The sequence below is a fragment of the Mrakia frigida genome (genome assembly GCF_051309035.1).
Source record: "Mrakia frigida strain ATCC 22029 unplaced genomic scaffold BDY24scaffold_6, whole genome shotgun sequence".
NCBI classification, from domain to species: Eukaryota; Fungi; Basidiomycota; class Tremellomycetes; order Cystofilobasidiales; family Mrakiaceae; genus Mrakia; species Mrakia frigida.
The window spans coordinates 823,791-850,471 of record NW_027481275.1 but is presented as its reverse complement, the minus strand read 5'-3'; the positions used below and the strand labels follow the sequence as shown (position 1 = coordinate 850,471).

Below are 26,681 nucleotides of genomic sequence, written 5' to 3'. Positions count from 1 at the left end.
CCTCCTGTTTCTCGCCAGTCCAGACCTCTACCACGAGCTGGAACCAAGTCAGAGAGATACGAAGCGATAAATTTTATATAGCAAGGTCTATACGAATCCAACCTCTTCCAAGTGCTTGTAGCGAGCCACTTCAAACCCGTCTGAAAACGAACCGACTCCCCGTCCCGCCTTCGATCTCAAGTCCTTCCTTTCCTCCATCTCGCTCAGTGTAGAAGCCGAGTTCGTAGAGAGCATGGGTGCCTCGTTTGCTCAGATACTGCGACCGATGAAAGGGGAGGGGAAGGAGAGGAAGAGGTCAGTCGCGTCGAAACGGGGGCGTCCGAGGAGAGAGACGAAAGAACGCACGGCAACTTCGTCCTTTGACTGAGGAACTCGAAGATGAATCTCAGCCTGGGGTGTTCCGGAGGGGAGAGGGTTGGGTGAGGAGAGAGGGAAGGTGGTGCTGGTGGAAGTCGAGGAAAGGGCGGATCCCTGGAGACTGTTTTCAGAACGCGTCGAAAGATCGGATCAGTCTTCGAGATTCATTAGACCATGCTGGAGAGGGCGAGAACGGAGCTTACGCTTCAAGATAGGCTTTGAGAGGCTTGTAGTTGGCAGAGGTCGTGAGGAGAGTGATGTGGGAGACTGAAATCGTCTTCGAAGGGCTTCATGTTTGTGAACAGAGAGGAGAAGAAAGAAGGGGAGAGGAGGAGAGCAGGCGAGTGAGTTGGGGAGGATTTGAAAGCAAGAACAACCAAAGCTTGTGTAGATGCTCACTGGGGGGATGGAAGAGCGGGAACCTGTCGAAAAACGCAGAGAATGAGCGTCGAGGAGGACGCGGAAAGCACAAGCGAAGCTGAAGAAATACCAACTCACTCGAAGCTCTCTGGGAGTCAAATCTGCACAGAAGAAGGGTACTCCTCCTCGACCCTGACCTTTCCCAGGGAAGGTGACTACCCACTTTACATCGGCTCCGTCTGGTCTCTTCCTCCCTCCCTTCACTCCCTCGTCGAACGCCAGATCTTCACTCTGCCCTCCTGCGCTAACGACCTTGTTGAAGGAATCCAGCTGGAGCTGCGTTAGATCCCCAAGCAAAGCCCAATCTATATGGCCAGGCGCCTTCTTTCCCCACCAGTGACTCGAGTCGAGAGAGGGAGGGGAGACGAAGTGGATCAGCTCGACGTAGGTTCCTGAGACGAGAGGGATGAGGGAGTTGGCTCTGAGAACGAGAAGAAGCCAAGATAAGATGATGTCAGTCAGCCGAAGAAACTTATCAGAGGATCCAGAGCGTTGGTGGAGACCAGTAAGGTGCAGAAGAAGGGGAGAAGGAGGAGGGCTGAAGAACGAACGTCAATCCATCTGCATGAGTGCCTCCTTCGACGATGGTGAACCAAGGTTTGAGGTATTCGACCGTCTTGGATAGCTCTCCAGGAGGAGAGAGGAGGATGAGATGGTCGAGAGACATGGTTTGTTGAGGGGCTCGAGAGATGGTGGTCGTCGAGAGGAGGAAGGGGAGGGATGGCGAGCTTAAGCTCAACGAGGTCCCGGCTGCCGCCCTGTAGGGCTGGGATTTTCCTCTTCGTCGAGTCATTTAGCCAAATTTAGCCAGCTCGGCCAGAGCTGAGAAGTTGCTGGTCGCTTTGATTGGGCTCGTTAGACCAAACCTGGTCGGGAAAATCAAGAAAGCCGACGAGCGAGACGACTCGCTCGCTCGGCGACTTTTCCTTCCCGACGCGTCTCTCTCAACCGAAACCTCTTACTTTGATCTCCAAAAGATGAAAATGAGATCTCTACTCGTATCGACGAAGAACCAGCAACCTAAAGGGCAAACTCCTCCAACCTGTACGCTCCCATGTCCTCCTTCTCGGCCTTCCCTCCCTTCTTTCCTCCCTTGCCCGTCTTCCCGCTCTTGGCTCCTCCAGGTCCGGAAGAGGCTTTAGCAGAAGCAGCAGCAGCTCGACCCATCCTCATGGCAGCGTCGAGACAGCTCTTGGCCGACTCAAGCTCTTTTTGGACCTTGAGGTGAGGAGCGAGACGAGCGTTGATCGAGGCGAGGAGAGGAGGAGCGGAAGGGTGGGTGAGGAGAGGGAGGAGGTGAGTGTCGAGGATGAGGGTGAGGAGGGGAACAAACTGTGAGGAAAGATACGGAAAACAAGACGAGAGGGAAGAGGTCAGCGATGCGAGACGCGTCCGTCGAGAGAGGTCGAAGAAAAGACGTGCAAAACTCACCTCGTCGACCTCTGGGATCTTGTTGGCCGTTCCATCCAACCACGCCTCCATCCACCCGTCCACGACCTCGAGAATCCTCACAGCTCCCTCAACTCCAATCGATCCAACGGCCTCCTTCCAACCAGCCTCCTCCGACCTCACTCCGAACCTCACAACCTCCACCACCGTCTTCTGAAGCGTAGGAGTAGGGGCTCCTACCTCCTCCTGACCCTCCACCTTCTTCTCCGTCGCCAGAAGAACCTCCTTCAACACCTTCACCACCGACTTCTCCGAAACCTCAGGCAAGTTTCCTCCCGCTCCAGCGGCCCCGCTGCTCCTCATCGAAACGAAGACGTTCTCCCACTCCTGCCTCTCCACAAACTTCTCGAACAACCCTGCTCCTCCAACCATGTGGTCAGAGAAGTATCCCTTCTGGAGAAGAAGGGTGACGAGCTTCCCAGGGTAGATTTCCTTCGGCGCCTCGAGGAACAGCTCGATGAGCGTCTTCGCGGTAGCGTAGGGAACGACGGGGTACGACTTCGCCTTCTGAGGGTTTCGGACCGAAGCCAATCGAGTCTCCTCGTGGGTGAGCTCCTCCGCCCAGATCTTCTCGAGGAGAGCCTTGGTCGCGTCGGCGGTAGCGGTAGACGAGTGGGAAGGAGCGAGGGCCTGACGGATTCGAGGGAGGAGGGTCGAGAAGGGAGGTTGTTGCTCTGGGTGTTCGAGGGTGGATTTACGAGACGGCTGGGTGTGCTGGTTCTCGATGGAAGGAGCCTCGCCGACGGGGATGAGGACCTTGGCCGTTCGTTCTCCGGTGAAGAGGACCTCTCCGATTCCCCCAGCTCCAGCTGATGCTCCTCCTTGGAGCTCCATCGTCCAGACTCCGACCTTGGTTCCTGCTGATCCGTCGGTCGAATGGGTTCCGGCGATGAGAGCGAGTCGGCCATCGAGGAGAGGGACGACGTGGATGGAGTTGGAAGAGAGGGTTGAGGCGGGGAGGGGAATCGAGGCGAGGACGGCAGGGAAGAGAGGAGAAACGAGGTGAAGAAGGGAGGTGGTGGGTTGGAGAAGGAAGGTGTAGGCGGTGGGGAGAGAGGCGATCGATGTCGATGGAGAAGGGTAAGGGAAGGTGTAGGGAGCGAGAATCGAAAGGAGGGTGGTTGAGCTGAGGGAGAGGGTGTGAAGGTGAGAGTGGTTGGCTGCAGAGAAGTGACAGGGGAACAAGGCGAAGACAAGACGGTCAGCATCTACTTCGACGCGTCGTTGAACGTGGGGTGTAGATTCTGGGAAGCGGGTACTAACTCAAGATCTGAAGGGTTCCCTTCTCGCTCAAACCAGCCTGAGAGATCTCCTCCTTCTCCTTCTTCTTCAGTCCTGGCACACTAGTAATCTCCCTCTCGAGAGTGATTTCCGGGCTGTTGTCCTCCTCGTAGGACGAAGAGATGGACCAGATTTTGATCGAACCCTGAGGGTAGACCTCGACGAGGACGTCTCCGTCCGAGCCAGCGGCAAAGGCGCACGATTTCCGCGAGAAGACGGCGGCGTAGACAGGAGACGAAGCCGATTTTGATGAGGAGGAGGTAGAAGAGGTGTTGGGGATGTGGGTGAGAGGGGAAGAGCCGAAGGAGACGAGAGACGGGGCGGAGGAGGGCGAGAGGAGGAGGAGGTGGTTTGGCGACGTGGAAAGCGACAGGAGTTGGGAAACGGGGGTTGGGACCTTCAAAAAGAAGTAGGTGAAAGTGTGTTGTGTCAGCATCTGCGGGATCTTGAGTGTCGACGACTGAGAAAGTGCCGAGCGAGCAAGGGAAGAGAGGGAGGAAGGTAAACTGACCTCGAGGACCTCCTTCTCAACGTCTTCACCTCTCCAGCACCAAATCGACTTTCCAGCTGAGCTTTTCGAGATTCCTTCGCTAGTCTGAACTCCGATGATGGTGACCCGGGTTCCGGCGCGGGTGGAGAGGGAAAGAGGAGGAGTCGAGAAGGTGGTCGTGGGAGGGACGGTATGCGACGAAGTTGGGTTGGTCGTCGCGACCTGACGAAGTAGGAAGAAAGACAAATTATCAGCACCAGTAGCGAATCAAAATACACTTCACGTAGCTTCCAGAGCAAAAGGAAGGCACCAGGAAGTCTGGGAGGGTTGAAGGAGCTCCCGAAAGAAGGAAGGTCGACCTCAACAGATTCTCCTTCCTCAGCTTCCCTCGAGCTCCTCCTCGCTCCTCAACACCATTGGCCTTGATTCCTTCGAGAAGGATGAAGATGCTACTCACATCGTATCTCCAGATACCCTCTCCGTCTACTCCTACAGCGACCTCTTCAACGTTCGAGCCAGCGACCTTCTTTCCTTTCCCCTTGAGAGGTTGGACGGAAGCGACCTTGACGTGCTTGCCCTTGGACGACGCAGCCGCAGATTTTGAAGAGGATGGAACGGCGAAGGAAGCGAGGAAGACGGGGGAGGAGATGGAGGGAGCCATGGTGAATGAACTTGTAAGAGTTCCTGCTGGTTAGGTGGTGAAGAGGCATCCTCAAATCCTCTCAGCTTCGCGAGCTCATTTCCCTCCCAACCACTTCAGCCTCACTTTCCTTCCTTCCCTCCCTCCTTTCCTGCTCTTATCTTTCCTCAAACGTCTGGCGGCAACAAATCTTATTCTCGAGAACGCTTGGACGTCTATAGACTCCAGTCTCGACCTCAAAATCTTCTTCCAAACACTCTACCATGACTTCGCCGACTCAAACTTCCTCGACCTCAACTCCTCCTCCTCCTCCCTCCAACTCGACCAAAGCTCCTCCAAAGGAACCAGGAGCGTCCAAAGGAGGCAAAGGATCGAGCGGACATGGTTCTAGGGGTGGAGGCTCGTCTTCCAGAGGTGGTAGAGGCAAGAAAAGAGGCGGAGGAGAATCTTCCAGTCAGTTCAACAGCCAACAAAACTCGGATCCATCGCAACGCTCAGCTCAACCCTTCCTTCCTTCTTTTCTTTCTCCCTCCGAAGCCTCGACTCGTCCACCTCCTTCCTCGTCCTCCACCACCAACGCTAAAGCAGGTCCTTCATCCCATTCTGCTCCTCCTAAACCCAGTGGAGGTGGCAACGGGGGAGGAGGAGGAGGTCCTCCTCGAGCACTTCATCCTCCCAACGGATCCTCCTCGTCCAACTTCCCTCCTCCTCGAGGCCTACGCCCCAACCGAGGTCGAATCAACATCATGTTCCGGAACCCAAGGACACCAGCTTCGTTCGGTACGGATCCTGATCTCAGAGCTACCCTGCCTAAGGAGCTCTCGAAGGGAGGAGGACCGCTTCACAAAGAGCTCATGAAGAGCTGGAAAGTCAGTCGTTTCAGCCCGCCTGCCACCTTCTGCTCTCTTTGCTTCGAACCCAAGCAAGGCCGAGGACTGACTTTGTTCTATCGGTATTTTTCTACTCCACTCAGGCTTCCCTCCCAACTCCAGCGACAGCGGCAGCTCGGAAACAACTCATCGATGCGATATCTCACGTCGTCGCCTCGTATGGTCCTCAGTTCCGTATCGCCTTGTTCGGATCAGCAGCGATAGGAGGAGATAGAGATCAGTCGGATATGGATCTTTGCGTCGTCGTTCGTCCATCTCTTCGTCCTCTCTTCTCCTCCAGCTCGAGCTCCAGGCTGCGATTCGATTCAACAGCGGATCCGAGCTGACGACCTCGTTTCAACTTTCACAGGATCTCAACAGTCCGGAAGGCTACCAGATTCCCAACGGAGCTCTCAAGGCAGATGATCAGATCTACAACCCTCGGAACTTGGCCAATCGGTTGGAGCGAGCTGGGCTGGTTGGAGTGCAGGCGATTCCCTGGGCTCGAACTCCCATCGGTGAGTCGATTTCTCCCTCCCTCTCCTCACGTCTCGATGCTCACCAGCTCCCTTCTTTACCCTTTTCAGTCAAATGCTCTGATCCTACATCTGGAATCGAGGTCGATATCAAGTTAGTCGCCGAACTGAGCGTCTCTTTCCTCGTTCTTTCGATGCTGATCGCGTTCTCTCTTCTTCTCTCAGCTGCAACGACCTCGGAGGAGTGCACAACACCGCTCTCATCCTGTCCTACTGTCTCCTCGCTCCCTATACGCTCCGACCTCTCATCCATACCGTCAAGACCTGGGCCAAAGCTCGGAAACTCAACGACCCGTTCGTCCTCGTCTCCCTTCTCGTCTTTCTCCTCTGCCTTCGACTCACACAGCTCCATTGGCCTTTGCTCGTTCCAGATCCGGATCTCATGGACCAGCAACCTTCTCCTCCTACTCTCTCAACCTCCTCTGCATCACCTACCTCCTCTCCGGCCCTCATTCCTCCTCGCTCCACTTCCCTCCTCGCGTGAAGAACCCTCCCACTCCTCCTCCTCCGACGATCGTCGACCCTTCCCAGATCCCACTACCACCTTCCAACTCCTCTTCTCCTTCCAACTCGCCTACTGCGTCAATATCCTCCCTCCCACCATCCGTCCCCATCCCACTTTCAACTCCCTCAACGTCCGTCGCCGGCTCAGTCGAGGAACCAGATCGACATTCAGGACCTCTCCTCCCCTCCCTGCAATCCCCCGATCTTCTCTCTCGACTTCAGATCCCAGCATCGCACATTCTCATCCGAGGTCCCTCCATCCGTCATCGTCGCAACTCCTCTTCCAACGCCAACTCGACAGGTCCTCCGACAGGGAACACGACGAGCAGCACTCCCGAGCTCGTCAACACCACCTTCGCTCCCGTCGAGTCTCTGGGAGCTGAGGAAGTGGCGAGATGGAAGGAGAGGAACGAAAGGGTCGATGTTGGAGAACTGGCGAAAGGGTTCTTCGGCTGGTATGGAGAGATCTTGGGTCGGAAGAGCGGCGAAGGAGAGGAGCAGGACGAGCAGGAAGAGGGAGGCGATTGGCGTTGGGATCGAGACGTCGCTAGTTTGCTGAGAGGTGGAAGGTCGAAGCGGAAGGATGGGACGGAGAAGAAGTGGGATTCCTCGAATTTCGTCATTCAAGATCCGTTCATTCACTCGAAGGTGGGCTCGTTTCTTTCTCATTCTTGACGCGTCGTTCTCGTCCCGCTGACTCTTCCTCGATTTCCTTTCGATGCAGAACTGTGCCGGAGGAATCATCCCAGGGAAACACTCCGACCGAATCCTGGAGGAGTTCAAACGAGCCTACGAGATCCTTTCTCGAGGAGGTTCCTTCGTCAAGGAGGTCTGCGAAGACTACATCCAAACCGAGCCGCCCGTCGTTCGAAGGAACAACCGACCTCCCCCTCCTCCTCTGCTTCCTCCGATAGGGAGGGACCCTCAGTCTCAACCGCAGCAGCATGGACCGTTGGGCGGCGTTGGCGGTGGAGGAGCTTGGGGGACTGCTGGGCCAGGAGGAGGAGGAGGAGGAGGGAGGAGACAGTCCAACGCGACGACGAGCGCTACGGCGACGGCGGAGGCTGGCATGAGCTCGGCGGATCGGTTCTTTGCTGCTAGAATGAGAGGGACGTCAGGGGTGGTGAAGGAAAAGGAGAAGGAGAAGGCCAAGGAGATTGTGGAGGAAACGAAGAAGGAGACCTTGGAGGAGAAGAAGGAGAAAGAGGTGAAGGAGGAAACGAAGGAGGAGAAGCCTACGTCTGCGTCTCCAGAAGAGCAGAGTAGTTGAATGGGCAACGGAGGATCTCATGTCAAGGAGCGTTTCATTTTCTTCTTCTATTTTTTTTTAACTTATCACAGAAAACGACTTGACAAGAACGCTCGGAAGCTCGACGAAAGTTCGTCGAAAAGCCTCGACACAATCAGGTATGCAGTCTCTAGCTTTCGACTGACGATGCACGTTCAAGTGAACTCCTCGCGTCCGTTTCGCAGCGTGAATGAGATGAACGGGAAGGAAGGACTCGAGGGAGAGGGAGGGAGAGCGGCAGAGCGCGTTGCATCATCTGTTCGATTTGAGCAAAGTTCGATGGATATTAAGATAGACTAGCTAGGAACGAACGAAAAAAAAAGTGGGACGCAACACTAGCCTACTTAAGAGGGGTTGTAGATACCAGCCCTAGGAATGAAAGACGAAACGAAACGAGATTGAAGGCCGTTGATGAGAGTGAGACGCGTGATGGACGTGTGGGAGGAGAAAGAAAAGAGACGAAACAACGCTACTACAGAAATACGATGGGTTAGGGTTGGTTTGATTCTACGAAGAAAGGAAGGGAGGAGATGAGAGCTCGTGGTACGAGCTGGGTTCCAAATTGGACGCCTCGGGGACGAGAGAGGAAGAGGGGAGGGAGGAGATGCGAGGCGAGGAGAAGGCGTCCTTAGGCGGAGGCCTCCTTGCGTCCTCGAGAGGCGAGGAACTTCTCTTCCCGGGCGGTCTTTCGCTCGGCGAGGTCGAGTCCGACGAGCTGAGGAGGGAAGGAAAGAGAAAAGGAAGGGAGAGGAGGAAGGTCAGCTTCGATTCTTCATGACGCGATTGTACGAGATTGCGCGCTTCCCCGTTCTACAGCCGAGCTCCCTAGCCTCTGTCCCCACCTGGCCTCTCTCGAAACAGCCAGAACGACGAGGACGAAGCTCAAGAAGACAGAGACTCACGACCTTGGAAGCCTTCCAGAACTGCACTCCGTTGATGACCTGCTTCATGAACATGATGGGGCCAGTGAAGGCAGCGACCAGTCCAGGCAAGCTCGTCCTCTCGATGATGGAGTCGGCGACAGAGATGGCGGCGATGACCTTGGGGTAGTCGACGAGGTAAGGGAGGGAAGGAGCGAGGATGGTCGAGGAGAGGAGATGGGATGGAAGACCAAGGTTGCTGGTCCAGAAGGCGAGGAGGTAGAGGCAGACGAAGAAAGTCTCGTTGCAGAAGCAGAAGATGAAGAGGGTAGTCTAGAGGAGGCCATGGAAGAAGAGAAGAGGTCGGCCAAAGAAGGGAAGGAAGGACGCACGCGAGCTCAACTCCCGATGGATCAAGAACAAGAAGAGGAGGAACGAACGGTGTTGTTGTAGTACATCCAAAGGATCCACGAGGCCTCAGGATCGACGACCTTGTGCGAGACTGATCCAGTAGCGAGAGTGCTATGATTTTACGAGATGCAGGAGAAAAAGGGAGACGTCAGCGGAAGGTCGTCCGAAGCCGGAGAGTCGAGAGAGAGAAGAGAGAACAGAAGCTCGACGAACCTGTACATGTGCATGTAGTGCGAGCTGAAGTCCAAGGTGATCAAGAACTGGAAGGCAAGAGCCCAGGAAGGGTAGGCCATGGCCAAGAAGGTCAAAAGACAAGCAGTCGCACATCTGAAAGACAGAGGGAAGGAAAGAGGGAAGAGAGAGAGCCACAAGCGAAGAGCATCATCAGCTTTTCTACTCCTTCTCCAGCTCCATCCCAGCTTTAGAGAGTAAAAGATAGGTAGACAGTACTGACCTATCGGTGACCATATCCAGAACTGCTCCGAACTTTGAGGTTTGACCGAGCGCACGAGCTGCCTTTCCATCTGCGACGTCGAGGATGGACGAGGTGAAGTAGAGCGCCGTACAGACCTTCGGGTGGTAAGGCATGACTACCAGAGAGATACCAGCGAGGATAATTCGAGCATAACCTGCGAGATGGGATATAAAACGACACAGATGAGCTTGAGAGAAGGGGGAAGGACGCGAGGAGGGAGGGAGGAAGGGAGGGAAGGCAGGGAAGGATGGAGCGGCTCCCGTGAGGATTGAACGTGAAGGACTTACCGATAAGGTTAGGGACGAAAAGGAAGACGTTCTCCTGCGACTGAGTACTGCAAATATCCAAACAAGGGCAGCGAAAAGGTCAGCGAAAGGGGAGAAAAAGGACGAGGAGGAAGGGAAGGAAGGGATTACGAACGCGAGGGCGAGCGCTTCCTTCCTGTTTACGACTGAAGGAGACCGATCTCGGTTCTCTGAGGAAGAGTTGGCGGGTACAGAGAGAGGAGAGTTTGGTGTCGAAGCCATGGGAGTTTGGGAACGAGTTTTAGGTGCCATAGTCGTGGTTTGAGGAATCAAAGAAGAGGGAGGCGACCTCGAAAGGACGAAGTTCGGTCGATCGCTTCGCCCTCCTCCCCACCCCCTCCCTCCCTTCCCTTCCCTTGGTTCACTCTCAACTCCATCCTCTCCCAACCCACTCCCGACTCTTCTGTACCTCTCTACTAGAGTCTTTCGTCTTTATGGCGAGCACTCTTCCTCCCGCTTCGTCGTTCTACGTCCCGACTCTGCCGACGCTCGAATTCCCTCTGAATCAACACCCAACTCATCCTCTCAACGTCTGGGCAGGTCTCCTCGATAGTGATCCAGGAGAGGACGACGGAGGAGGAAAGGGAGCAACAGGGAGGGAGGCTAAAATATTGTGAGTACACGACGAGTCTCTACTATATCTACGAGAAAGAGACGGGAGGCAGGGAAGCTCAACTGCGAGGTCGCGTTCAGAGGAGGTGCCGAACAGGTCGTTCTGAACTCAATCGTGAGCTTCCTCGTTCAGAAGAGCTGTCGAGAACCTCCCTTAGCGTATCAGGACGGGGGTCTGAGGAGTTTGAGCGAGCTCTCTTGAGCCGGGAGGTGTCGACGAGCTCGAAGGGAAGGGATCCCCATCGCACCTTCGAGCTCAACCTCCTTTCCCTTCTCCTCCTTCTCCTCTTCTCCTCCTTGTTTCTGACAGTGACTGACCTCTCGCACTCGACTTCTTCGCAATCTCAGCTTCATGCTGGTGAACCCTCGTCGGAAAGCTGGCAAGAACCGTCTCATCTTCTGGTTCAACGGAGGTCAGCTTCAGCCCTCCCCTCCTTCCTCCTTCCGCTTCCTCTCCCTCCCGCGTTCGTTCTCGACCCTTTGGCTGATCCTTCCTCCATACTCATCAGGTCCCGGATGCTCGTCTTTCGATGGTTCGATGATGGAGATAGGTCCCTTCAGGATGGATCCTTCCAATCCTGGAGGTTTGATGCTGCTCGATTGGGGAGGATGGGAGGAGTTCGCTGGAGTTGTTTTCGGTACGCCTCCTTCGCCTCCTTCCTGAATCAGAAGCTCGCAGAAGGAAATACGAAGCAACGATGGGTCGACGTCTGACTGACCCTCGACCGTTCACTTTACAGTCGATCAACCTCCTGGGACTGGAATGAGCACGACGCCGACGAACGGTTACCTTCACGAGCTGCATCAGGCCAGCGCTCATCTCGTTCATTTCATCAAAAACTTCCTCGAAGTCTTCCCAGAGTGGAAGGGAGTTGATGTGAGTGTCTCTGATCTTCGAGACTCCCCGTTGGGCTGGTGGGATGTCCGAGTGGAAGCTGACTTTCGTCGCGACTTCCCTTTCCTCTCCCAGACCTACCTCACCGGAGAGTCCTACGCTGGACAGTACATTCCTTACTTCGGTTGGTCTACCGCTCCTCTTCGATGCTTAGAATAGTTTCGAACGGAGCTGACCCTTTTCCTTCCCTCTTCTTCAGCCGACGCGCTTCTCAACACTCCTCATCTCCCGAACTTCCCTCTGAAAGGAATCGCCATCGGAAACGGTTGGATCGATCCTCGAGAGCAGTACCCTGGCTACGTCGACTTCGCTTACGAGCATGGTCTCGTCAAGGCTGGAACTCCAGTTCGTCCCTCCCAATCCGTCTTCGAGATCGACTCTCCGCTGACCTCTTTCTTCCTCCGTCTCCCTCCACAGCAAGCCGCCGACTTGACCGCTACGCTCGCCGTCTGTCAGGCTGAGATCGACAAGCACACTGACATGGCTACGATGCCCATCAACATGAACAACTGTGGACAGGTGATGAGCCAGGTTACGGAGCGTTTCGTTCAGGAGTGAGTCTCTTCCCTCGACGCGTCGTTCCTCTTTCTTCGTAGCTGACCTCGCCTCCCCTTCTTACAGAGTCGACGGGCGAAAGGTCTGTATGAACGTCTACGATGTTCGTCTTACCGACGAGTATCCAGCTTGTGGAATGAACTGGCCACCTGAGCTTTCAGACGTCTACACCTACCTTCGAGTTCGTCTCCTCTCGTTCTCCCCTTCCTTCCTCCCTTTCTTCCCAACTCGCCGTCTGACCATTCCTCATCTGATCTTTCACAGCGTACCGACGTCGTCGCCGCCCTTCATGCAACAGAGCACAAGACGGGATGGGTCGAATGCAACGGAGCCGTCGGAGGAGCACTCGGCAACTCGAAATCGCCAGCTTCGATCGGTCTCTTCCCTTCCCTCCTCGAGAGGATTCCCATCCTGCTCTTCGCTGGATCGGAGGATCTGATATGTAACCACAAGGGAATCGAGAGGCTGGTGGAACGGTTGGAGTGGAACGGGGCGAAGGGATTGCAGGTGAGTGGGCGTTTGTCGACTCGTCGTCTTCCCTCGAGCTCCTCCGCTGAACTCTCTCCATCTTTCTTGACGTGTGGCGATCTAGAGCGCAAGCGTCAACGAATGGTACGTCAACGACACCCTCGCTGGTACATGGACGTCGGCTCGAAACCTCACCTACGTCAAGGTTCGTTCCTTCGTTTCGTCGTCTTTATTTCCTTCTCTCGCCTCCCACACCTACTCACCCGTTCTTCCTCTCTCTCTTTCTGCGTCGCAGGTCTCCTCCTCCTCGCACATGGTAGCCTACGACGTCCCTCAAGTCGCCCACGACATGATCCTCCGCTTCATGGACGTCGACTTTTCCCTCCTCGTCGACGGAACGCCAGGATGGGAGTCTCGAATCGGAACGAAGGAGAAGACCACCGCCGTCCAAGGATCTCTTTCCGCTGCTGATGGGGATGGAGGGGGAGGGAGTGGGAAGGGTGGGAGTTCGAGTGGGACGAGTGGACCTGTGGGAGCGGTGGGTGGATGGGAAGGTGAGTCGCGTCGTCCTCCTCCTTTGTTTCTTTGTCTCGAGCCCTCTCCTTTCTCTCTCATCTTTCTTCTTCGTTCTTCCAACCTAACTTCTTCCCCCCTCATCTCGTTCCGCTTTTTTTTTCCTCCGCAGCATTCTATAACGCCTCCTCCGCCCTAACCGTCCTCCTGTTCATCGCCATCGCCACCGCTCTCTTCTTCTTCTTCCGAGCCCGCCGTCGTCGTCGTTCCGCCTCCGCCTTCCATCTCTCCCAGCACAACCGAACCAACTCCCTCCCTCTCACCCGACGGGACCTCAACGACGCGGAGGAACGCGAACCGCTCGGGCCAGGGTCGTCGGCTCCTGGGAGTCCGAGGAACCACCAGCCTGGGAGTCCGAGAGGGTTGGGAAGTCCCGGTGGGAGAGGGTCGAAGGGGAAGGGCAAGACGGTGTTGGATGAGAGTGAGAGCGAGGGGGAGGTGATGTTTGATCTCGGGGAGGAGGAAGAGGACGACGGGGGATGGGAGAGGGGTGGAGGGAGGAGGAAGTAGACTAGGGTTCCGGTTTTTGATTGAGTTGTATGTAGGGGGTTTTTGGCAGCATAGATGTTTTTTCTTGCGTTGGAAAAAGGTAGAGAGAGAGAGAGAGAGAGAGAGAGAGAGGAGAGGAGGAGGGAAAGCGAGCTGGGAGAGGGGCGACGCGGAGAGAAGAAGAGAAAGTTTCTTTTGAGGTCGTCGGAGAGAAAGGTGGATGGATGCTGGTTCAAAGATAGATCGAGGCGTTGAAGAGTTTGGTGGGATGCTCCGAGGAACCGAGAGGGGAGGAGAAGGAACAGGAGGGACGCGTCGAGAGACGAGAGAGAGGGTCGGTCGAGAGGAGAAGAGAAGGAGGGGTCGAAAAAGGGAAGGTTTTCGGTTTCGGAACATGCACAGAGTTGAGAAGTCCTTGATTAGCTTCTGTCTAGTCGTGCAGAGAGCAGAGAGAGCAGGGAGTCTTCGCTCCTCGACAAAACAAAAGACCTAGAGAAGAAGGGGAAGAGGCCAGCTCGACCGAACTCGACGACGCGTCGCGCCCTTTTGAACGGACGGAACTTGAGCTCTCGACCCTTCCGCTTCTTTGTTTCTTTGGTTGCAGCCCCATATAATTTCTTCGAAGAGCTGAGGCGGGTCTGAGGAAGAGTAAATTTTCATTCAGGAACGGAGCCGAACCCTTTGAGCGGCGTGAGTCAGAAGCAAAGGAAGCGATCACCTGCTTTCCCTTTCGAGTTAACCCTCGGAACAGATTTGCTTCGTTCTTTTTCGAATGAGAAAGTTTTCGGGTAGTCTTGCTTGACTCCGATCTCGTCCAATTTTTCTCTCTCTGGATTTCGAAGGGGTTAAAAAAAAAAGGAATAGAAACCGCTGGAAGAGTCATCAAGCTAATATAAATGGGCCGGCTCCTTCCCTCCCTTTCAAGTTGCTCCCAACTACATCTTGCTCTCTCTCTCCCTCCCCTCCTTCTTCGCGGCATCCACCCTGTTTTCGCCCTCCATTCTCCCACGAGCAACAACCTTTCCACTCTCAGCTCCCTCGAGCAACGTACGAGCGAACGCTAGGATGGCTCCTCCCCAGCAACAGCAGAAGGCGAGCTCTCAGGAGTCGTCCTTGTTCAAGGCAGACGACGACGAGTTCGTCTTTGGTTCAGACGACGAAGACGATCACGGTTTCGGATACAAAGATCAACAGTGAGTAAAATCGTTCCTTTCTATCGACTTTCTACTTTGGGTTGGGGCAAGAAGGGAGGGATGGATGGGCAAGAGGGAGGAACGAAGAGGGGATCGAAGGAGGAGGAGGAGGGAGGGGAGGGCCTCAGTTTGGGTGGCGAATCCACTTTTCTTCTCTTTTTGAAGTTTAAAAAGCGAGACGGTCTAGCTGGTAGAGAAATCGGAGCTCTGGCTCAGTTTGGAGTCGTTGGCGTGTTTCAAACAAGCCCAGCGAAGGGAAGAAGCTCTCGACTCTTCCCCTCCCTCCTTCCCCTTCCTCCACTCAGCCTAGCCTAGCCGAGCGACGTGGAAGCTCCGGCTCTTCCTCTCTCTTCTCTTCTACGGCCTTCGTTCCATCTTCACATCTTTCTTTTCTCTGCTTTTCGTCGTTCAGAAAATCCTAACTAAACGCTGACCTTCCTTCTCTCTTTCGCTTACCAATCGTTTGAATCAGACCTCACTCCGTCACTTACCGCTACCCAGCCCTCCCTTCCCAGTCTCCCCTCCTCTCGGACGCTCCCCTTCCTCCCCTCCAAGCCAACTACTCCTTCTACAACGCTCACCACTCGTACGAACACGAACCTCTCGCCGATCAGTACCGATCCACTCAACTCCAGTCGCCTCAGTTTGGATTCGGGTCACCCACCTTCTCCGAGGGAGAATCGGACGCTTCCACCACCGTCTCTCCTCGCGACGTCTTCGCAGACGACCACACCGCTCAGAAGACCTACCCATCCCTCTTCCCCAACGCTCGAATCGACTCCTCCTCCTCCACCCGCTCTCCTCACACTCCCGTCGACGAACAGCCCTTCGCCCATCCGTCGCGTCTCACCAGCCTTCGACAGGAATCGATCGAATCCTACTCCTCCTACGCCAGCACCTCCAGCGAGGACGAGGACGTCCCTCCCACCCCTCTCATGATCCCCGAGCCCAAGGCTCACTCGCACTCGTACCCAAAGCACGTTCGAGCGTCGTCCAACGGAACCACCCTCTCGCCTCACATGGCCTTCCTCGCTACCAGCCCCGACGGAGCTTCGTCAAGCAGGAATCCCGTCCCCAAGTTCGGATTCCGTCCTCTCGAAACCGAGAGCCAGGACGAGCAGCCGAGGTACCCTGGAAGGGAGGACGTCGGAACCGGAGGAGGAGGAGAGTCGTCGTCGTTCGACGCCGTCGGATCTCGAGAGGTTGAAGCGGCCGCTCCCTCTCGAGTTCCCTCCGGTCAGTTCGACAAGAAGCGAGCTTCCCCCGTCGACGACGAGGACGACTACGACGACGGAGATTCTCGATACCACTCGTCGGCCTCGGATTCGGAGGAGGACGACGACGACAAGGAGTACACGAGCAGCAGGAAACCCCAGAAGGCTCGACGAAACTCGATGGCGTCCCAGTCGGCCAACAACCAGCAGCCCAAGCCCAAGAAGAAGAGAGTCGATCCTCGAAACGCTCGTCGAACCTCAGCAGGAGCGGCGTCTTCGTCGTCGGCAACGCCAGCTCCTAGGGAGCAGTCTACTCCTCCCGAACCTACCTGCTGGTGCCACGTCGCTGGATGCACGGACGGGAAGGGTCAGCGTTTGGGATTCGTCAGGACCTACGATCTCAAGAGAGTGAGTCCTTCTTCTTTTATCGTCTCGCATCGAGTCTGCGTCGTCTTCGAAGCTCATCACTGACTCGTCTTCTCCTCCTTTCTTTCTTCTTCAGCACGAGTACACAGCCCACGCAGCCGGCATCACTCTCCACTACTGCGACACCTGCAGTCGAACCTTCTCTCGAAAGGACGCTCTCATTCGACACTTCAAGACCGTCGACCACTCCATCCCCCTCCACAAGCGACGAGGTCCAGGAGGAGGAGGAGGCAGCAGGAAGAGATGAACGCCTCCTCTCTCTTCGCATCGTCAACAACCGAACGGATCCTCCCCGCTCTCTTCAACCGTCGTCGTCGTCGAAACCCCTCATCACCAGTCAACTTAACTACGGAAATCGGAAACATCTTCGCTCAGGCTCACCCCTCCCTTCTCTCCCACCCTCCCATCGTTCCCCTTCGTCCACATCGGTCCCTATCTTCACACCGATTCCTCGTTCGTTCGTCAACGTCGTCGCGGTCTTCTCCTCTCGGAAACAGAGAATGTAAAAACTCCCCTTCGACTCGAACCAAACAACCCAACCCAGGCTTCTTCTCCTCTTCAACAAGCCTCCACCCTTCCACCCTCGTCGTCGGTCTTCGTTCGTCCAACCAACAACCGGGCGCTCGCATAGGCACAACCCCGTCGTCGTCGTCTCGGTTCGTCCCTCGTTCGTCGGCCCTCGTCTTCAAAGCTCGGTCGTCGCTTCGTTCGGTTTCTCGGTCCACCCTCCACTCCCACCCATCCCTCCAACCCTCCCATCGATCGATCAACAACGACAACTACACACGTCGCGATAGCGGTCGCAGCCGCCTCTCCCTCCGTCTCATCGTCTCTCTCTCTTCTCGTCTTGCCTTGCCTTGCCTTTTCTTGATTACAATTTGATTTTGCTCTCCCTGCCTCGTCTCCTTCGTCTATCATGTACTTCCCTCCCACCACCTCTCCCATAGTTTACCTTAACCTAGCTTAGTTCTCTACCCACTCCATCTCCATCTCAACTTCGTCTCGGTTTCGGACTCCTGTAACGACCCCTTCTCGTTTCTTGGCCTCTCGTGTTCTGGTTCTCGTTTCATAGCTCTATGTTTCCCTTCACTTCCTTCCCTTCGTCTTTTGTCTATCTTCCCTTTTCAACCCCACTGCGAATGGGTCTTTCTCTTTTTTGGGGGTTTGCGTTCGTGACGACCTTCTCGTTCGATTTTGGGCTTCTTTGTGATAGTCTAGTCACCGCACTCGCCAAACGAGTTCCTAGGTAGTCTGGTTTGATAGTTTTGAAGACACAGAAAACCTTTTATTGTCTTGTTTGGAGCTGGTCCCGAAAGAGGAAAGAGAACGAGAACGAGACGACGCGACGACGAGGAAAAGGGTTGGTTGGAGGGAGTCGTGCGAGAAGAAAGAAAGTTTGTGTCAGAATGAAAGAAGGAGTGGAGTGTGTTTGGTATGGGTTGGTGGAGAGGGGATGGGATAGGGATGGAAAGCGATCGTGAAGCTGGTGAGAAGGGAAGGAGGGAAGGGGACAGCGGCCGCGACGCGTCCGTGACCGTCGACGGAAATCCGAAACGATTCCACGAAGGAAGGCAGCCGAAAGGGAGAGAGAGAGAGAGAGAGAAACGACTTAGGATACTCGCTTTTTGGGGGGGTTTAAGCTGAGCTGAAGAACTGAATTCCCCGGGGGTGCGAGGGCCAGGGAAAGAGGGGGGGATCAAGACGACGAGACAAGACTCGGAGACGACCAGGAAGAACAAGAAGAAAGAAGACGAAACAAAGGGCGGGAAGAGCAGAAGACGTACGAGCCGTTTTAGTTCATAGAGACTGGTATCGAGATAGGATGGGACGTTAGTCTGGACACATCGGCGAGCCGAGAGAAGCAAGGGAGGGAGGTGCCTGAAAGCGGACGTCGACGCGCGCGTTTCTTTTCTTTGGCTCCCCGCTGGGTCTCGATGTGTCCAGCTGCACTCTTTTGAGACTGATCGATCAGAAGCGAGAGAAGACATCATCTAAAAGATACCTACCGGATCTTAGGCTTCTCTCTCAGTTCGGGAAGAGGAGTCCTGGAACGCAAAAGGTCGTCGTCTTCTCCTTTTTTTCGATTTCTCCTTCACTCCCTCGCCCAGGTCATCAATTTCAGCTGTGGTCCTTCCTCAAGAAATGATTTTTCCCTCATCGTGAGTATGATCGAGGAAGACTTCAAGAAGGAGGCAAATTGATCAGCGAAAGTTCGTCTCGCGTCGTCCCCGTTCTCACGAACGAAGCGACCGACGGCAAGGACGAACTCGGAAAACAGATGCCTCTGTTCAACTCGCACGTTCAGAGGGCCGAGTCTACTTCGACCTTTTCGTTAAAGTAGAGGGAAATAAAAACATTCTTCTCGGAAATTTTAAACTGGCTTCCTCTCAGCTTTGCCACCGAAATCGCCCCAGGGAGGGCTCGCTCGGCCTCTCCTCCTTCTCCCCAGCTTCCTCGAATTCTCCCCTCCAACCTCCACGATCTCTTCCTCCCTCCCTTCTCCCCTTCTTCTCTTCTTCCTAATGAAGCTTCTCCCTAGAGATCACGACAAAATTCTCCTCCATCAGGTGAACCTTTCTTTCGTTATCTGCCCCCGAGCCAAGGGCGGCGAGCGAGGACACATCCTCCTGTTGTTTGAGCTCACCCTTATCTCCTCCTTCCTCCCTTCCTCCCCTTCCCTTCTTTTTCTTTCTTGAATCGTCTCCTCCCCCTCGCTATGCTCTACAGGTCGGATTCCTCGCTCAAAAACGACTCGCTCGAGGTCAAAAACTCAACAAGACCGAAGCGACGGCTCTGATCGCCTCCCAGCTTCAAGAGTACATCCGCGATGGAGAACACTCTGTAGCAGAGCTGATGCAGGTAAGTGAGAATTTTCAAGTGAAGGATACCTGTATTCAGGTATCAGCCTTGTTTCTGTATAAATTTTAGGACACTGACGACATTTTTGACCGTTCTACAGCTCGGCAAACAGTTTCTCGGACGTCGCCACGTCCAACCTGGAGTCGTCCCTCTTCTGCACGAAGTCATGGTCGAGGGAACGTTCCCAGACGGTAAGTGAAACACACTAAATCTTCTCGCTCTTCCGTTCGACCGTAAGCTGACCTTCTTCGACTTCTTACGCTCGCAGGGTGAGACCGTCTTTTTAGTCGTCGGATCAGCTCTGACGACCTCCTCCGCTCCTCCCTTTCTCCTTGTTCTGACACCCCTCTCCTCTCTCTCGCTTTATTTAGGACCTTCCTTGTAACTGTTCACGATCCAGTCTGTACAGATTCCGGAAACCTCGCCAACGCTCTTTACGGTTCCTTCCTTCCCATTCCCTCCGACGACCTCTTCCCTCTCGAGGCTGAGGAGCTCTACTCGACTGCTCTCGCTGCTGGTGCCGTCGTGTGCAGAGGAGAACCCATCAAGATCAACAAGGGAAGGAAGAGGGTCAAGCTGAGAGTCACCAACACCGGAGATAGGCCCATTCAGGTCAGTTCTTCGAGCTGAAAAAGGTGTCGGGCGTGAGTCATAAACTGACCTGACTTCGTTTCGACGTCCCCCCCTCCCTTTTCCTCTTTTTCTTCGTTCTTCTTCACTTTCGTTTCGTGTCCTTCCGGGATCTAGGTCGGCTCCCACTACCCTTTCCTAGAGACCAACCGACATCTCCTCTTCGATCGACGACTCTCGTACGGAACCCACCTCGACATCCCTGCTGGAACTGCCGTCCGTTTCGAGCCAGGAGAGTCCAAGTCGGTTGCCCTCGTGACTATCGGAGGAAACAAGATGATCCAAGGAGGGTCGAGGATGTCGGAGGGGAAGTTCGAGGAGGGAGAGGAGAGGTGGAAGGAGATTGAGGAGAAGTTGAAGGCGGAGGGTTTCAAGGATCAGAGGGAGGTCGGAGAGGGACTTGGAAAGTGGGAGGAGGGAGGAGAGAGGATCGTAGAGAGAGAAACCTGTGAGTAGCTCTTTAGTCTTGCGTTGTGAGGTGACGAGGTGAAGAGGGGAAAGGAGAAGGAACGGATGCTGACCTTTTCTGAACGAAACGAAAACGAAAAGACGCGTCGATGTATGGACCCACGACTGGAGATCGAGTGAGGTGAGTATCTTCTTCTACTACGTTGTTTCGTTAACCCATCTGACTTTTTATCTCGTTTTTCTGTTCGCTCAGACTGGGAGATACCAACCTCTGGGTCGAGGTCGAGAAGGATCTCACCGTCTACGGAGACGAGTGCAAGTTCGGAGGAGGTTCGTCCCTTTCCACCGCGCCTTTCTCGATATTTTCCCTACTGACCGTGACTTCCTACGTTTATCATCAGGTAAATCTCTTCGAGACGGTCAGGGCCAAGCGACGAACAAGAAGGATTCGGAGTCGCTCGATTTGGTGTTCGTCCTCTCTTTTCCTTGCTCTCTCGACCTCGTTCTTGCTCCCAACTGAAATTGCCTTTCCCTTTGTCCTTCGACTACAGCATCACCAACGCTCTTATCATCGACTGGTCTGGGATCTACAAGGCGAGTCGTGTCTTCGAACGGTCTCCTTTCCCTCTTGCTCACCGACGCGTCTTTACTCTTCGCTCAGGCTGATATCGGAGTCAAGAACGGTCACATCAAGGCCATCGGAAAGGCTGGAAACCCTGATGTCATGGATGGAGTCGATCTCGACATGATCGTTGGAGTCAACACCGAGGTTCGTCCTCTCGAGCGCTTCTCTCGACACCTTCGCTCGAAGCTGACTTCTTTCCTCCTTCTGTCGTTCGACTAGGTCATCGCCGGAGAGAAGCTCATTGTTACTGCTGGAGCTATTGACTCTCATGTTCACTACATTTGCCCTCAACTTTGGACTGAGGTGAGCCTGCAAACTCATCTTTCGATTCGCCTCCTCGAGCGAACTGACGCGTCTCCTTCTGCTCGATTCCTCAGGCTCTCGCTTCTGGAACTACCACCGTCATCGGAGGAGGTACTGGACCAGCAGCTGGAACCAACGCTACGACCTGCACGCCCGGACAGAACTACATGCAGGCCATGATGTTGGTTTTACTTCATGACTTCGTCTCGCTCGCCCTCGAATCCTCACTGACTCCCTTGCTTCTTCTCGAACTTTTGTTTCGACCTGCACAGGGCTGCTACGGATGGAATCCCGATGAACTTCGCTTTCACTGGAAAGGGAAACGACTCAGGGCCCGACGGACTCGTCGATATCGTCAAGGCTGGAGCCGTTGGATTGAAGCTTCACGAGGATTGGGGAACGACGCCTAGCAACATCGATCAGTGCTTGAAGGTCGGAGACGAGTACGATGTTCAGGTGAGCTAGCACCCTCTTCTCCGTCTTTTCGCTCGATTCTTGATGGAAAGCGACGACGCGTCGAAATCAAACGAGACCTCACCGTGGGGGCGACGGTGCGAGGAAACAGAGCTAACTCGTCCCTCGCTCGACTTTCATTTACAGGTCAACATTCATACCGATACTTTGAACGAGTCTGGGTTCGTCGAGAGCACCATCGCTGCCTTCAAGGGTCGAACCATCCACACGTTCGTCCGCTCTCCTCTCTTTCCCTCTCGTTCTTCCCTCTCCCTCACTTCTGCTCGACAGCTTATAGTCATTTCGTCATAAGCTAACCGAAAACTCTTGTTTTTTCTCACAGCTACCACACCGAGGGAGCTGGAGGAGGTCACGCTCCGGACATCATCGTTGTTTGCGGCCAGGACAACGTCCTTCCCTCGTCCACGAACCCAACGAGACCCTTCACCAACAACACCTTGGACGAGCATCTCGACATGCTTATGGTCTGCCACCATCTCGACAAGTCGATCCCGGAGGACATCGCTTTCGCTGATTCGAGGATTCGAGCCGAGACTGTCGCCGCTGAAGATTTGCTGCACGACACTGGTGCCATCTGTAAGTCCATGGTTCTATAAGCTCGAATTTATCTTGCTGACCTGCACACTCAATGATTTCTATTTCCAGCGATGATCAGGTAAGGAGACGCGTCGCTTCTTGCCCCTGCCTTGGTTCTCGTGGCCTCCCTGACCTCTCTTCCTCGCTCTTCCCTTCGTCCGTTATCAACAGTTCGGACGCTCAAGCCATGGGTCGAATTGGAGAAGTCGTCTCTCGAACGTGGAGGACAGCAGCCAAGATGCGAGAGGTTCGAGGCCCTCTCGAGGGAGACGAGCAAGGAAAGGACAACATTCGAGTCAAGAGATACATCGCCAAGTACACCATCAACCCGTGAGTCTGCTTTGCTTTTGAGTTTTGAGCTGTTCTCGCTGTCCTTTGCTGTTCTCACGCGTCTTCTTTTCTCCTCCTCGTCGCATCTCCTTCACTCTCCAGTGCCATCACCCACGGAATGAGTCACGTCATCGGTCAAGTTGCGAAAGGCCAACTCGCCGATCTCGTACTCTGGAAGCCTGAGAACTTCGGACAGAAGCCGGAGATGGTCGTGAAAGGAGGAATCATCGCTTGGGCTCAGGTTCGTCTCGACGTCCTCTCTTCTTCTTGCTTTCAACATCTACCTCGCCTTTTCCTTTCTGCTTCAGCGATTCGTCTTTTCCTTTGCTGACTTCGTTCTCTTTCTCGTCCTTTGTTCTCTCTCGAGCAGATGGGAGAAGCGAACGCGTCGATCCCCACCGTTCAACCCGTGTTTGGTCGATTGATGTGGGGAGCATACGCAGGTGCAGCTGCTCTCAACTCGGTCATTTGGGTCTCGGAGATCTCGATCGTCTCAGGTAAGTGTAGACTTCAGGTGTCGAAGGAAGATGGAGAGCAAGAGCGACGCTTCGAGGCTGACTTCCCGTCCCCCTTTCTCTTCGTCTCTCTCACTCAGGCGCCATCGCTTCGTACGGACTCAAGAAACGACCCGCCGCCGTCAAAGGATGCAGGAAAGTCACCAAGAAGGACATGAAGCACAACGACATCACTCCGAGGATGCAAGGTGAGCTCTTCTCTTCTCCTTCGTCACGAAGCTCGAGCTGACCTCCTCTTCCTTTCTCCTAAACAGTCGACGCCGAGACGTACGAGGTCCGAGCCGACGGAGTCCTGTGCGACGTCCCTCCTGCAGATACCCTCCCCCTTACTAAGGCTTACATGCTCGTAAGTCTCGTTCGAGAAATGAGGAGGAACGAGAGGCTGACCTGAACTTCGTTTTCCTCTTGCTGTAGTTCTGAGCTGGCCTGTCCTTTCGCCTCGAATCATCTCCTGCGACTGCCTCCATCTCTTCTTCTTAGATTTTACGACCTGTAACGATCATGCGGTTTCCTTCCAGAGAGAAGTCGTCGAAAGTGACGGAGAAAGAAAGCGTGCACCGACGCGTCGAGAAGAATCGAACCATCTCAACCGTTTCGCTTTCGATGCTAGAGCTTCGTAAACATCGTCATCGAATCCAAAGAGATGTACGACTCTAGTGACGAGGTGCTGCATCCCTTGGCGAGTAGCGAACCATGGAAGGTGTAAGCTGGTTGAGGCTGGTGCACCCGAGAAGTCGAAGACTCGTTGAGATTTCTTCCTCCATGACTGAGCGGGAGATCAGATAGAGTCAGCTACTAGTAGAGCTCGGGGATTTAATAAACGGGACTCACTTTGAATGACCTGCGAGAACAGGAAGACGAAGAGACCGAATCAGTTCACGAAGAGAAGAGGAGTCGAAGGTTTTGAAGAACGAAGAGGCTAGATCACCTTCGAGACTCCATCCTCTCCGTAAGTCCCGTTTCCATACAGAAACGGTCGTCCCAGACCGACTGCCTTCGCCCCGAGACAAAGAGCCTTGATCACATCGGTTCCTCTACGGATGCCCCCGTCCACGTAGACGTCGAGCTTCTTGAAGACCTCAGGGTTTGTTTGTTGTAGCTCGTAGAGGACGTCGATGGGAGCGGGAGAGCTGGAAAGAGTAAGCAGCAGAGAAAGAGAAAGCATGAGCACGAAATCGACATCCGAAGCGAGGAAAAAAAGCAGGGACGAACAAGTCCAACGAGCGACCTCCGTGGTTCGATAGCACCACCCCCGAAGCTCCGTACTGAGCAGCAACTTCAACATCTTCAGCCGACTGGATCCCCTTGACGATGATGGGCAGCTTCGTCAGGGACTGTGCAGAAGAGCGAGGAGGAGGGAGCCGACGCGTCAATGGGCGAAACGAAGACTGAAAGGACGACGAAACTCACCTTGAGCCATGTGAGATCGTCCCTGTGAGTAGAACGAGAGTCAGAAAGAACATCGTTATATAAACGAGAGCGAAGGGGAGTGAACTGACCAGGTAAGGTTTCCATCTGAGGGAGAAGGAAGAGGACGCGGAGCGAGGACGAGGTCAGCTTCGACGCGAGAGAGGAGGGTAAGGAGGTTGACTGACCTTGATATCCACTGATGGCTGCGAGGATAAACATTGTCTCAGCTCGATATCGAAGATAAAGGGCTGGGCGAAGAAACTCACCTCCAGCAACACCTTTCGACGCGACTCCGCCGGGTACAACAGGCTTCGCTCTAATGTCCAGCTCTCGTTTCCCAGGAACGCACGAGTCTTCGAGAAACGAAAGGAAGAACGTCAGCTTCATTTCGCTTGGAGTGGGAAAGAACTCTCACCGATTGTAAAGAAGATGCCGTCAAATCCCATCTCCTCGACCTTCTTGACGAGGACCTCGCTGTTCATCCGGTTCTTGTCCAAGTAGATCTGGAAGAGGAGAGGCTGACCCTCCTTTCTGACTTCAACCATCTCTTCCAGCGAGCAGGAAGCGTTGATAGAGATCTAACAAAGAAAGCAAACTGAGGTCAGACGCGTCTTCGTTTTTTGTCTGGACGCTTGGAACTCACTCCTTGGAGAATCTCGGCCTGTCCAGCAGCCCTGACCAGATTCCTCTCTCCTTCCTCATGTCCAAGTTTGGCCATGGCTGCTGGTGAGATGTAGATGGGGAGCCTAGACTTGACGGTTCCTCCGAGGAGCGAGACGGAAAGATCGAGAGGAACTCCTACGGGACGACGAAGGAGGGAAGGTCGAAACCAGTAGTGCGAGTAGGCGTAAGCATTCTCTCGCTTGGTGTACTCGTCGTCTCCAGCTGAGGCGTAATACGACCAGGCCGTTTTCGAAAGCACGTTCTGCGCTTCGATCTGGGACGCGACCGAAATGAAAACGAATGGGGAAGGAGAAAAGAGAGGCAGAGAGAGTCAAGAGCCGAGTTCATCGGAGATACGTATTAAAGCTATAGACTTACCTCGAAGTCGTGAAGATTCACCATCGCTCCCAGCGGCGGCATGTTTTGCCTCGCATGCTCGACCCTCAGCTCGTCCTCCGTCTGAACATCAGCGTCGTCTGGAAGAGTCGAAGGATCCACGAATCCGAGGAAAGAAGAATTAGGTAGAGTCCTCTCTATGATCCCTTTGGGATGAATAGGCGCGAAGATCTTCCTGGAGAAGAGCAAACGAAGGCAAGGTCAACACACATCGTTATCAGGATCGCTCGGACGATCGATCTGAAAAACGACTCACGAAGCATCCTTCCCAGCCCACTGGATCAAGACATCTTCTCCTCCAGGGTGTCGTTCTACGAAATCTGTGAGATCCCAGACCTTCTTCCTTCCAGATACGGGGTCGAAGACGATGACCCAGAGCGACTCCTCCGACGAGTGTTCCCCTACTTCTTGAGCGGAGATGAGACGTGTTGATGGCGAGGGAGCATCGAGGGAGATGGTCGACGAGGGATAGAGGAAGTAGAGGGCCGCTGCTGTAGAGAGGACGGTCGAGAAGGCGAGCTGAACAGAGAGGGAAAGAAGGAGCAGAGGTCAGCTTGAGTCGGGCCGGCGAAGGACGGATCGAGCTCATTTTTTCTTTCCCTACGCAACGCAGATGCATGCAATCTCCAGATACGATGCGTAGACATATAAAGAGAACATCAGATCACTCACTAGAGGCATTCTCCTACCAGAACTTCCCGTCCAATCGCTCTTCCCTCGTTGTCGTGCGGAGGATGAGTTCAGCTTCGGAGAGGTTTGCGAGAAAGCTCGCTGTGAGGTTTTGAGGAAGTTTTGAGCAGTCCTGAAAGCTCGAGGACATAGAGTGGACCGTGATGCAGCTAGAAGGACCATTTTGAAGGAGCTGGGATAGGTGTGGTGGTTGGAGGAGAGACAGCGAGAAGGAGGGAGCGAGAACTGAGTTGAACAAAGAGGTTGTCGGTTCACCTCGACGTTGTCAGGCTCCCTTGAGCAAGCAAACATGAATAAAAACCTCTGATGAAGATGGAAACGTCTTCAGGTAGAGACCTCCGCTGAAGGTAAATTTCAAGACACTTACCAAAACCTCGGAGGCAAAAATCGAGGGAGCAAGAGCAGGAGCAGTTCGAGGAGGAAGAACGAGCTCAACATCTGGCCTTCATCCACTTCGACCTCCTTTCTGAGCTTTTCCTCTGCAAATTTCCT

At 54.5% G+C, this 26,681-nt stretch overlaps 8 protein-coding genes across 8 annotated transcripts; 4 read left to right on the top strand and 4 right to left on the bottom strand.

Moving 5' to 3' along the window:
* Positions 1 to 55: 55 nt before the first annotated feature.
* BDY24DRAFT_381127 (VOC family protein) lies at positions 56 to 1,763 on the bottom strand. Its single transcript, XM_076639284.1, has 6 exons — positions 1,329 to 1,763; positions 856 to 1,198; positions 757 to 779; positions 561 to 644; positions 346 to 478; positions 56 to 256 (listed from the first exon to the last, which is right to left on the bottom strand). The coding sequence occupies exons 1-6, from the start codon at positions 1,568 to 1,570 to the stop codon at positions 131 to 133; spliced, it is 951 nt and encodes a 316-aa protein (XP_076499297.1). The 5' UTR covers positions 1,571 to 1,763; the 3' UTR covers positions 56 to 130.
* BDY24DRAFT_381123 (uncharacterized protein) lies at positions 1,740 to 4,688 on the bottom strand. Its single transcript, XM_076639283.1, has 5 exons — positions 4,455 to 4,688; positions 4,019 to 4,219; positions 3,490 to 3,904; positions 2,209 to 3,386; positions 1,740 to 2,109 (listed from the first exon to the last, which is right to left on the bottom strand). Exons 1-5 carry the CDS (start codon positions 4,656 to 4,658, stop codon positions 1,798 to 1,800), a joined length of 2,310 nt encoding a protein of 769 aa, XP_076499296.1. The 5' UTR covers positions 4,659 to 4,688; the 3' UTR covers positions 1,740 to 1,797.
* Positions 4,689 to 4,725: 37 nt separating this feature from the next.
* Positions 4,726 to 6,620, top strand: BDY24DRAFT_255965 (nucleotidyltransferase domain-containing protein). Its single transcript, XM_076636813.1, has 6 exons — positions 4,726 to 5,090; positions 5,175 to 5,506; positions 5,611 to 5,772; positions 5,877 to 6,024; positions 6,094 to 6,336; positions 6,414 to 6,620. Exons 1-6 carry the CDS (start codon positions 4,901 to 4,903, stop codon positions 6,524 to 6,526), a joined length of 1,188 nt encoding a protein of 395 aa, XP_076499295.1. The 5' UTR covers positions 4,726 to 4,900; the 3' UTR covers positions 6,527 to 6,620.
* A 1,428-nt stretch (positions 6,621 to 8,048) lies between these two features.
* PIS1 (CDP-diacylglycerol--inositol 3-phosphatidyltransferase) lies at positions 8,049 to 10,107 on the bottom strand (the record flags this gene model as incomplete). Its single annotated transcript, XM_076644073.1, has 7 exons — positions 8,049 to 8,549; positions 8,737 to 9,027; positions 9,135 to 9,216; positions 9,319 to 9,432; positions 9,560 to 9,734; positions 9,868 to 9,914; positions 10,001 to 10,107. 7 exons carry the CDS (start codon positions 10,105 to 10,107, stop codon positions 8,463 to 8,465), a joined length of 903 nt encoding a protein of 300 aa, XP_076499294.1. The 3' UTR covers positions 8,049 to 8,462.
* Positions 10,108 to 10,219: 112 nt separating this feature from the next.
* KEX1 (serine-type carboxypeptidase) lies at positions 10,220 to 13,576 on the top strand. The gene is made up of 12 exons (XM_076639282.1): positions 10,220 to 10,498; positions 10,846 to 10,910; positions 11,007 to 11,135; positions 11,238 to 11,374; positions 11,468 to 11,516; positions 11,592 to 11,737; positions 11,810 to 11,946; positions 12,014 to 12,128; positions 12,212 to 12,454; positions 12,540 to 12,620; positions 12,711 to 12,969; positions 13,101 to 13,576. Exons 1-12 carry the CDS (start codon positions 10,320 to 10,322, stop codon positions 13,496 to 13,498), a joined length of 1,938 nt encoding a protein of 645 aa, XP_076499293.1. The 5' UTR covers positions 10,220 to 10,319; the 3' UTR covers positions 13,499 to 13,576.
* A 966-nt stretch (positions 13,577 to 14,542) lies between these two features.
* BDY24DRAFT_368954 (uncharacterized protein) lies at positions 14,543 to 16,557 on the top strand (the record flags this gene model as incomplete). The annotated part of the gene is made up of 3 exons (XM_076638041.1): positions 14,543 to 14,670; positions 15,143 to 16,292; positions 16,387 to 16,557. 3 exons carry the CDS (start codon positions 14,543 to 14,545, stop codon positions 16,555 to 16,557), a joined length of 1,449 nt encoding a protein of 482 aa, XP_076499292.1.
* Positions 16,558 to 18,771: 2,214 nt separating this feature from the next.
* On the top strand, positions 18,772 to 23,547 carry BDY24DRAFT_381112 (uncharacterized protein). The gene is made up of 22 exons (XM_076639281.1): positions 18,772 to 18,877; positions 19,038 to 19,169; positions 19,270 to 19,360; positions 19,540 to 19,781; positions 19,917 to 20,247; positions 20,349 to 20,388; positions 20,461 to 20,537; positions 20,609 to 20,675; positions 20,759 to 20,801; positions 20,869 to 20,976; positions 21,052 to 21,135; positions 21,210 to 21,316; positions 21,408 to 21,591; positions 21,736 to 21,818; positions 21,932 to 22,185; positions 22,255 to 22,264; positions 22,357 to 22,515; positions 22,618 to 22,756; positions 22,886 to 23,012; positions 23,111 to 23,218; positions 23,285 to 23,376; positions 23,445 to 23,547. The coding sequence occupies exons 1-22, from the start codon at positions 18,833 to 18,835 to the stop codon at positions 23,448 to 23,450; spliced, it is 2,529 nt and encodes an 842-aa protein (XP_076499291.1). The 5' UTR covers positions 18,772 to 18,832; the 3' UTR covers positions 23,451 to 23,547.
* A 92-nt stretch (positions 23,548 to 23,639) lies between these two features.
* On the bottom strand, positions 23,640 to 26,478 carry BDY24DRAFT_359382 (FMN-dependent alpha-hydroxy acid dehydrogenase). Its single transcript, XM_076637844.1, has 13 exons — positions 26,172 to 26,478; positions 25,756 to 26,018; positions 25,482 to 25,674; positions 25,084 to 25,377; positions 24,856 to 25,018; positions 24,707 to 24,793; positions 24,626 to 24,643; positions 24,530 to 24,545; positions 24,441 to 24,462; positions 24,243 to 24,364; positions 23,959 to 24,160; positions 23,862 to 23,871; positions 23,640 to 23,796 (listed from the first exon to the last, which is right to left on the bottom strand). The coding sequence occupies exons 1-13, from the start codon at positions 26,349 to 26,351 to the stop codon at positions 23,684 to 23,686; spliced, it is 1,683 nt and encodes a 560-aa protein (XP_076499290.1). The 5' UTR covers positions 26,352 to 26,478; the 3' UTR covers positions 23,640 to 23,683.
* Positions 26,479 to 26,681: the final 203 nt, after the last annotated feature.